We start from the raw sequence: 10,628 nt of genomic DNA, 5'->3' as shown, positions 1-10,628 counted from the left end.
GGGGGGGGGGGGGGGGGGGGAAGAGCTGAATTTCCTAAAGTGTTATTACTCCCTGACATAGAAAACAGTAACAAGAATATAACAGGTAAGGCTCTTTCCCCCTCCACCTTGTCTATATGCATTAACTCATTCCAGGTTCACTTCTGCTTGCCCATTCGCTGTGGGGCTGAATGTTCTCTGCATCATTAATTAGGTCATGGAATCCTACACTTGGAAGGAACCTTGGAGGACCCTGAGTCCCAGCTCTACCCAGTGTTAGATTTCCCTCCATTGTACCTCTAATTGGATACCTCCAGTTATAGGACAATCCTTTTCACCCAGATCTTCTGTGTATTGTCCTCTGTTAGTTCTGACTCTAGAACCTACTCTCTAGAACCTTAAGTAATATTAAAATAATAAAGACAGTTGTTCTAACTTCTTTTTCTAGAACTCTAGAACCTTCTCCTAGATAATACTTATTAAAATAATAAAGATAGTTATTATATCTTTTTTCACAAATAAAACTCCAGAGCTCCTTTAATAATTCCTCAAAGTAATGATCCCTTACCATCCTCATCTCTTTCCTCAGGACTCAATACAGGCCCTAGGCCTTATGCAAATATGGTATGGGGCAGTCTACTTACTGCAAAGTAGAGTGGTATCCAAGCCCCTCTGTCACTTTTCATTTAAGTACCTCCTGGAATTTTTATGGAAGCCTTTATAAAGCTCCTTTGGTACTCATGACAACATTTATATTGAACTTGCAGTCAACTAAAATCCTTCACTCTTAGTCATTATTAGACCTTAATTCTTTCAACTCATCATACATACATATTGTAACTACTTCTATGTCAAAGTTCAGGATATTATATTTGTCTTTGAGTTTTAATTGGTAGTCTTGGCCCCTGAGTCTAGCCTGGAAAGACTTTTTTAATCAAAATTGTGCATGTATTACAAATAGTATAATTGATATTTCTCTAAAAATATCAGTAGACTGAGATGGCCCAATACTGCAGTAGTTAAACACCATGTGGAAGGAGCCAGATCCACATGGCCAACCAGGATTCAAATCCTAGTCCTGGCAGCTTGAAAAACATACCAGGCATGTATACACATGTCCAAATCCCAATAGGAAGAAGGAACGGATGAAACAGGATTGCAGCATGACCAGGCCCCATTAAGGGACACTTTGACTTTCTTTCTCTCTCTGGTGCACACACATGCCCTCTGGCATTGGGGGGGGGGACCACTGATTCTACTAATTTTAATATTAATAATAATTCAGTTATAGTATATGTAAGTTTGAAGTAATTCCAGATTCTTGACATTAGTAAGGAGAATTCAATGTGAAATGTTTTCATAACAAGGGTTTAAAATATTAATACTTAATTGTTTTTTCTAACTTTGAAGTTTAATTTATCAGTTTATTTCAAATTATATATATAAAATACATAATTCTACTGGAAAATAACTGTTTAAATTATTTCACTTTACTTACGAGTAGTATTTGAAAAACATGGTCAGTAAAATTTCATGTCTTTATAAAATGTAATATTCCACTCAACTTACTGCTCTCCTTCCACTGCCTTTGTCCACTAATCAAGGTTAATGTGTTACAAGAGGGAACAATTACAGAGTTCCTGTAGGCCTCAAGACTCTGTATGAACCATGGGTTTGTAGCTCTCAGATAGGTGAGGGAAGAAAGAGAGGTTTTTCAAGGTGAAATAGCTGTAACAGAGAGAATTCTGAAGGCCTTTGGTCATCAGTTGTCTAAGTGCTTGCCATGAGGTGGCCAGGGTACTATAGAGATCAAATAAGCTTTAGATAAATTTGGAAAAACGCTGCCTGCTGACAGTATAGTAGGCTGTCTATAATAGTAAAACATGAGTGGCAGAATTTATAGCTTGGGGAATCATAAAATGGCTCACCTTGCTTTCTGCCCTTATTCTCTATTGCATTTGTAGTCTCTAGGGTACCACTGGAAAAGTAAGAACATGTCAACCATAGAAGTGGGGGAAAGGAAGAGGGAGGAAAGGAAGGAGAATGTACATGACAGCCTGAGATTTTTTAGTACAAAAACCCTCAACATGCCCTTCATTTTTTAGGACAGAGAAGTCCCTGCCATTGACAGGTGAACATCTTCCAAATAGATTAATTATTCTATGTGGAATAACCATGTGTCTAAGCAGATATATATAAATGTTGCTAATAGAAAGGCTCAGGATGGGCCATATGCCTTTGTATCCCATGTCTCCAGCAGCTGCTACTGGAAGGTAACAGATCCAGATGTCAGTTACAGTAAGATGTGAATCTAAATCAGGTTGAGGCTGGATGACTATGCTGCAGGCTAAAGAGGAGGCATCTTCCCCACCTCCTCGATGGGGTTTTTAATCCCTCTGCTTTTATTACTCACTTAAAACTCTCAGGGTTCAGCCCTGCCCACTCACTCCATACCCGCACCCCTAAAGAAAGGTTACTATCCAAAGATATTGATAATTTTTCCCTTTTTTAGGTAATAAGAGAAATGGATTTCAAAAGCAGAATAAAGGATTACACTTGGTGCTCTTGTAAAGGGCATTCTGAGTCAGCATATAGAGGCTGAAGAAAGGGTAATGAAATTGAAGTTGAGAGGCTGAAGTTGAGGGGTGAAGCTCTCTAAACCCTGCCAAGGCAAAGTCCTACGAGAGAACACTGCAATGAAGGTAGGGGGCTCTCTGAGCCCCATGATGATGACTGACCAGGAACCCCAAAGACTTAATGTTGTACGATCATAAAAAATAAATTTCTGGGCTACAAAAATGGTCTAATCATAAAAATCAAGAATACCTCTGGTTCCAGTCAGACTGAGGACAGATTAGATGACCCCCTGTGGTCTAGGCCTCCAACATCCTTGATCCTCTAAGCCTGATCATTCTGTTTGGAAAGTGCTTTTCTTCTTCTCTTCATACTGTAACAACTCTTCCTGCAGAGCTCTGGCCTCTCTACATGGATTGGGAACCAGATGTTGTCCCTGAGCAGCCTCCCTCCATGGGCTGTCACCCTGCTGGCATGCATCCTGGTGTCCATTGTCACAGAGTTTGTGAGCAACCCTGCCACCATCACCATCTTCCAGCCCATCTTGTGCAGCCTGGTGAGTAAAGCAGGCTCCTAAATGTCCAGATGGGCTGCCTCGAGGGCCTGCTACCTCAGGCCTAGCTCCAGGGAGCAGCTTCATGGCTGTACCCTCTCCTCTGGTTACTGCCCACAGGCTTCAATGACTGGTGTTCAAACCATAATCTGGAAAACTTTTTCCAGATAGTAGTTGATAAACAAAAAGATAAATTAATAAATTATAGCAGGACCAGCAGATGGCCTAATGGCTACATCACTGGACTTCCACATAGTCAACTGCAGTTTAAGTCCCAGACCTAGTGGCTTAAAACTCACACTGGGCATGTGTGTGTGTGTGTACAAAATCCTGAGGGGAGAATAAAGAGGGATTGCAGCATGACCATCCGCCCTAGGGTGGTGATTTCTTGCTTTCTCTCTGTCTCTGTCTCTCTGATGAGCACACGTACCTACAGCAAAAGTCTCTCTAAGAAAGAAAGAAAGAAAGAAAGAAAGAAAGAAAGAAAGAAAGAAAGAAAGAAAGAAAGAGAGAGAGAAATCTTAGCAAGAATTCTAGAAACCCTTTTCCAAAAGAGTGGAATTAGCTTAGAGGCATCCCTGAATGGCCACAAGAGAATGGACAAAATAACCCTAAAACTCTATAATTCCAATTCCCCACAATCATCAACTTTCATCTTCTGAGATAAAACCTAAGAGCGGGGTCAGAGAGGTAAACCACAGAGAATGTAGGCAAAACACACACAACTGCAAAGACCAAGACCAGAGCACTAACAATCACCCCCTCCGTCCAGTGTACTGTCTGCCAGGAGATCTGAGAGTTGGGAGCAAGATCAACCTCACTCCACAGACTCAAGACCAATTTGCTATAAAAGGAATAGGGGAGGGGAACCACTGCCAGATCTTGGCCAGCTAAGCAGACTGAAAGGTAACACCCCTGACTGAGTGCTCCATCTGTCTCAGTCTGGGAGGAGGAACCTAGGAAATGCGGGCTCACCTTCTGTCCCAGTGAAACAGTCTCTTCCTGTTCTAACTCCAAATTCTCCCCTGCCAAGTCTCTGGTCATCACTAAAATGTCCAACTCTCACTGCCATCATCTTGGCTGCGTGAGAAAAGGATGTAGATAAACCCTAACAGCATTGAGAGTAAGACCATGGTTTCAAATCCCATATAAAGTAGTTATCTCCCCTAGAAGAAAAACCTAAGAATGAGGGATCCCTGTTCCAATCAAACCAATTTATTTGAGCTACCCCCCACCCCAATAGCTTGGCAGTTATGAGAGTCTGATCCCAGATGACCTACTATAGTTTGATCCTGATCCTGGCGGCTTCAAAAACACACAGGGTGAGGGCCAGCAGGTTGCATAGTGGTTAAGGCACTGGACTCTCACATGGCCAACTGCAGTTTGAGTCCTGGACCAAGCAGCTTGAAACACAATGGGCACGTGTGCACACATGCCCAAAGTCCCAAGAGGAGAATGGAGAAGAAGGAATTGCAGCATGGTCACCCCCTTTGAGGGGTGATTTCTCACATTTTCTTTCTGTTTCTCTGGTGACCACACATGTGCTGTAGCAAAAATCTCTCAAAAAAAAGAAAACAGGGAGAACAAAAACACACAGGATGTGTATGTATGCATGTCCCAAATCCTGACGGGATGGAGAAATGGAGGAAAATGGACCGTGGCATGATCAGACCCCACTGGGGGTAGGGGTGCTCTTTCTTTCTCTTGCATGTATACATGCAATACATGCACATACCCTCTGGCAATTAAACACACACACACACACACACACAAACAGCTTTATTCATGAGATAAGGATGAATAAGCTTGAAGGATTTCTCAGCTGAAGAATAAAATTTAAGAACTACTTCCTCAGAATAGCATCAAAAGACCCAAGCATCCCTTCTAGGAAGTAACTCAGAGCAGTATTTCCCTGGGGAGTGAGTGAACAGCATCACCCTTTTAGGCTTGTCAAGAACAGATGTGCCCTGGAGGGCATGGACCTAAGGACCCCCACTAGTAGATGGTGTCGTGTTGAGGTTGGCCCTGCCCTCCAGCATGATGTCTAGCACAGGAAATGTAAGACTGACCTCAAAAGCTGATGTTTCTGTGAATTCTCTCTTCTAGTCTGAAACGCTGCACATTAACCCACTCTACACCCTGATCCCAGTCACCATGTGCATCTCATTTGCAGTGATGCTGCCTGTGGGCAATCCTCCCAACGCCATCGTCTTCAGCTACGGGCACTGCCAGATCAAAGATATGGTGAGTGCTCGCTTTCTGTCAGACCCAGGTGCCATGAGGACTGGGATAACTGGTTCCATGGCTTTATCTCAAAGTTGATTATTCTGTAACAGTTTATGTTGAAGAAAGAATGGTACTGTAGAAAGGTTGTTAGTTGGTCCATAAGCACCAAAAATAGCAATGGTGTGCTCTCTCCAACCCTTACCTGAAAAAAAGTGGAAACAGAGTAAGTGCAACTAGACACAGGATGTGACCAGTTCCAGGGGGCGGGAACTTGCATGAGTTTTGCCTGTTTCTTCACTGGACCAGAAGAATATTCATTCAAAGCTGCTAGATGGGGCCAGCGATGGCATAGTGGTTGTGTCGCTGGACTCCCACATGGTCAACTGCAGTTCGAGTCCCAGACCCAGTGACTTGAAAGTCATGGCCAGGTACATGTGCATGGGTGCCCAAAATTCCAGGAAGAAAATGGAAAATGTCCATCCCCTTGTGGGGGTGGGATTTCTCACTTTCCCTCTCACTGTCTCTGTCTCTCTCCAGGGAGTATGCACACTATATGGCAAAAACCTCTTAAAATAAATAAAAATAAAGCTGCTGATTTATCCATAGATGAAATAAGAGAAACTGTATAAACCTAGGGCAGATAAAAGGTACTTTACGAGAACAGGATCATTCTGTTCAGCTTTCCCCCATGCGAGAAACTCCTGAAACAACAGCAAAATGAAGAATCCTCACTTCAATTTTTTCTTAATTTTCAGCCAGCTCACAAAAGATGGTTTTGAGGAGACATTTTGCTGCTGGGCAAATCCGCTCTCCACTCCTAACCTCCATTCACTGCTATGTTCTTAATATCCAAGGTTGATGGGGCGTTGGGGAGATGAAAATAACTAAATTACTGGGGTCTGTCTGAAATAGGGCCTGTTTCTGTTGCTGAGGGTCTGAAAATGTTTTTTTTTCCACTAGACCCCAAACTTGTTCTCAGTAGCCATATGAAATATAAAATGGGAACCAGCGATTGGCGTAATGGCTATGTCGCTGGACTCCCATGTAGTCTACCACATTTTAAGTCCTGGACCCGGTGGCTTAAACTCATGCTGGGCCATGTGTGCATGCATGCCCAGGATCCCAAGAGAATGGGGGAGAAGGGATTGCGGTGTGGCCAGCCCCCGACCCCCACCTCCCCAAAATGGAAGAGCTTTCTGGCCGGTAGCAGATTTTGCCACACACACTGCTTATCCAAATTACCTGTGATACTTGGGGAAGTCCCGGCCATCCCTCCCTGCACCTCCTCTCTTACAACAGAGTCCCCAGGCTACTCACACAGGCTCTGTTCCACTCTCCTGTCTCCCACTCCCTCCACTGTAGCCCACTTCTCAGCCCTAGCCTTCTTCACTGGAACCATACTGAGAGGAATTTCTGAACGTGCTGGATACTGAGATGTGAGCAGTCTTGGGTTCTATTCCTGCCATGGGCACTAGATACTCCATGTGATCCCTTTCAGTTCTAAAGGGCCTTAACTGAGCTCCTTCAGAACCTGCCCCTCACCTACTGGGAAACACGGGCTGTTCTTCATGCCAAAAGGCCCAGGGGTTCAGAATGATTGAGAAGCCCAGAGTTCCAGGGGCAAAGAGAGGAGACACGTTTTGTCATTTGCTTGGGATAATTTCCCAGCATCCATTTATCCCTTGTACGTTTCCCAACTTAACTACACACTGTGGTTGGTTACCCCCTGGAAGTATGCCAGCCGTCCTTACTGTACACGTTTTTACACCTGGGCCTGGCTCTGCCATCCCATCATTCCTCAAACCCCATTCAGCCCTATGTCACTGCCACAGCAGCAATGAAATGGGTCACAATCAGTGAGGTACAACTGCGTCAGAAGAAAGGAGCAAAGTTCCACTCCAGCTAGCAGGCTGTCACCTCTCCATGGAAGGACTGGCAGGCAGCTGACCTGCTTCCCCAGGTGAACCCAAAGTACGCTGCTTCTAGAGGCTCTTCTTGGGGCAGGAGGAACAGCAGCAAATGCTTCCTATAATAGAGCCCTGAACAAGTTCCCTGTGTCTATTAGCATGAAAGAGGCTCTGAGAAGTCCCTGCTTTAAAGAAATCTGTAACACATTTCCTATTGTTTAGCTGCAGAAATAACTCAGCACTCCACAGATCTGGTGTTCCAGGTAATTGACATGCCTTCTAGACCAGTGGTCCCAAACTTTTTGGCACAAAGGACTGATTTTGTGGAAGACAATTTTTTCATTGACAGAGAGAGAGGGTGGTTTTGAGATGATTCAAGCACGTTTATTGTGCACTTTATAATTATTACTTTATATGAGGTCGTTGGAAAAGTTATGATGCATTTTTGCATAGAAAAACACATCATTGGGGCTAGCAGGTGGTATGTTGGTTAAGGGCTCTGGACTTCCACATGACTGACCACGGTTCAAGTCCCAGACCTGGCAGCTTTCTACTCTCTCTCTCACTCTATCCCTCTCTAGTCAATTAAAATAAATGGATATAGTTAAATAATTCTTTAAAAAGAAAACCACATTTATGACTTTGCTGATGACCCAATATAACAAAAAAATTATGCAACTCACTATAATGCAAAATCAGTAGGAGCCATGAGTTTGTTTTCCTGCAAGTAGAATGCAAGTGCATTTGAAGCCAAACTGGAATTATGGAGGCAACAAGTGAACACTAGGATATTTTTTTTTGGCGGAGGAGGGGGAGATTTTTGCTATAGGGTACATGCAATCACTGGATAGACAGAAAGTGAGAAACCACCACCCAGGGAGAATGGCCACACCACAATGCCTTCTCCTTCATTCTCCTCTCAGGATTTTGGGCATGCACGTACACGCACCCAGCATGAGTTTCAAGCCTCCAGGTCTGCGACTCAAACCATGGTTGGCCATATGGGAGTCCAATCACATAACCATCATGCCATCTGCTGGTCCCAACACTGGGATATTTAATGTTTCAGTGTGAGAATCTAATGCCACAGCTAATCTGACAGAGGCAGAGCCCAGGTAGTAACGTGAGCAATGAGGAAGAGCTGAAAATACAGATGAAGTTTTGCTTTCGCTCACTTGCCCGCTGCTTACCTCCTGCTCTGCAGCCCACCTCCTAACAGGCCAGAAGTGGGCAACCTCTGTTCTAGGCTTCTGCTTTACAGTGTAAACAAGAAGTGGAGATGATTCTAATCACCCTCTCCCAGACACCATTCCTGCCGGCCTTTCTAGTCCTTTCAGTCTCATGCCACACTAACTCCAAGGCAATGCTGGAGCCCCTCGGGCTGTGCCTGGGACAAATTAGGGCCAAGCGGGCAGAGCCAGAGTCAGGTTGAGGCCACAGATAGCGACCTCTTGGGGAACTGTGCTGGCTGCTCGGAGTGACAAGGGTGTACTGGTTTGTGCCCTACAGGTGAAAGCTGGCCTGGGGGTCAATGTCATTGGCCTGGTGATTGTGATGGTGGCCATCAACACCTGGGGAGTGAGCCTCTTCCAGCTGGACACTTTTCCGGCCTGGGCTAAGGTCAGTAACATCACTGATCAGGCCTAACACAAGTGGACAGACTGACCCAACCAAAGGAACACCCAGGATCTGGACACAGGCAAAGAAAACCACCAGGTGCACCCAGCCCAGACCCATGCTCGAGGACACACCCCCAGAAGGTTCTGCCACCTCCCGTCTCAAGCAAAGTGCAGGAATCCAACCACCACGAACACATGCTTGGCTGTTAGTGTCTTCTCTGCCCTCCTTCCTTAGCACCACAATTCAGAAAAACCTAATTGTCCTTACTCCCGTACTAGCCTTCCCAAGGGATTCTTTTTGAAGACAGAAAGCCTGTCTTAGCTGCCCATCACAGGCTAAGCCTCAATCTGACTAGTCTCACTAGGTGTCAGGTTATTCTTAACGCCTTCTTAGGAGCTGAAGGAACCATATATCCAAACCTTCCTCCTATGCAAATAGTGAAACCAGTGACATCTCTATGGGAGGAAAACTTACCCAGAACTTGACACCTAACGTCAGCTCCTTTCTCTTGTTTCTACCTAAGTTCCTGAAGTGAACACTAGGATATTTTTTTTTGGCGGAGGAGGGGGAGATTTTTGCTATAGGGTACATGCAATCACTGGATAGACAGAAAGTGAGAAACCACCACCCAGGGAGAATGGCCACACCACAATGCCTTCTCCTTCATTCTCCTCTCAGGATTTTGGGCATGCACGTACACGCACCCAGCATGAGTTTCAAGCCTCCAGGTCTGCGACTCAAACCATGGTTGGCCATATGGGAGTCCAATCACATAACCATCATGCCATCTGCTGGTCCCAACACTGGGATATTTAATGTTTCAGTGTGAGAATCTAATGCCACAGCTAATCTGACAGAGGCAGAGCCCAGGTAGTAACGTGAGCAATGAGGAAGAGCTGAAAATACAGATGAAGTTTTGCTTTCGCTCACTTGCCCGCTGCTTACCTCCTGCTCTGCAGCCCACCTCCTAACAGGCCAGAAGTGGGCAACCTCTGTTCTAGGCTTCTGCTTTACAGTGTAAACAAGAAGTGGAGATGATTCTAATCACCCTCTCCCAGACACCATTCCTGCCGGCCTTTCTAGTCCTTTCAGTCTCATGCCACACTAACTCCAAGGCAATGCTGGAGCCCCTCGGGCTGTGCCTGGGACAAATTAGGGCCAAGCGGGCAGAGCCAGAGTCAGGTTGAGGCCACAGATAGCGACCTCTTGGGGAACTGTGCTGGCTGCTCGGAGTGACAAGGGTGTACTGGTTTGTGCCCTACAGGTGAAAGCTGGCCTGGGGGTCAATGTCATTGGCCTGGTGATTGTGATGGTGGCCATCAACACCTGGGGAGTGAGCCTCTTCCAGCTGGACACTTTTCCGGCCTGGGCTAAGGTCAGTAACATCACTGATCAGGCCTAACACAAGTGGACAGACTGACCCAACCAAAGGAACACCCAGGATCTGGACACAGGCAAAGAAAACCACCAGGTGCACCCAGCCCAGACCCATGCTCGAGGACACACCCCCAGAAGGTTCTGCCACCTCCCGTCTCAAGCAAAGTGCAGGAATCCAACCACCACGAACACATGCTTGGCTGTTAGTGTCTTCTCTGCCCTCCTTCCTTAGCACCACAATTCAGAAAAACCTAATTGTCCTTACTCCCGTACTAGCCTTCCCAAGGGATTCTTTTTGAAGACAGAAAGCCTGTCTTAGCTGCCCATCACAGGCTAAGCCTCAATCTGACTAGTCTCACTAGGTGTCAGGTTATTCTTAACGCCTTCTTAGG

General features: G+C 45.4%; 1 protein-coding gene across 3 annotated transcripts in view; it reads left to right on the top strand.

The window, feature by feature from the left end:
* SLC13A4 (solute carrier family 13 member 4) overlaps positions 1-8,909 on the top strand; it is a 46,968-nt gene extending 38,059 nt beyond the window's left edge. For all 3 annotated transcript variants that reach the window (XM_027770498.1, XM_006145016.3, XM_006145015.3), the window contains 3 exons: positions 2,948-3,109; positions 5,213-5,350; positions 8,749-8,909. In XM_027770498.1, the coding sequence (XP_027626299.1) occupies positions 2,948-3,109; positions 5,213-5,350; positions 8,749-8,886 (438 nt within the window). In that variant the 3' untranslated portion in view covers positions 8,887-8,909. The remainder of the gene's footprint in view (positions 1-2,947; positions 3,110-5,212; positions 5,351-8,748) is intronic.
* The last annotated feature ends 1,719 nt before the right edge of the window (positions 8,910-10,628 follow it).

The sequence above is a fragment of the Tupaia chinensis genome, unplaced genomic scaffold (genome assembly GCF_000334495.1).
Source record: "Tupaia chinensis unplaced genomic scaffold, TupChi_1.0 Scaffold000140_1, whole genome shotgun sequence".
NCBI classification, from domain to species: Eukaryota; Metazoa; Chordata; class Mammalia; order Scandentia; family Tupaiidae; genus Tupaia; species Tupaia belangeri.
Note: the sequence above shows the minus strand (reverse complement) of the source record. Positions and strands in the feature narration are given on the sequence as shown.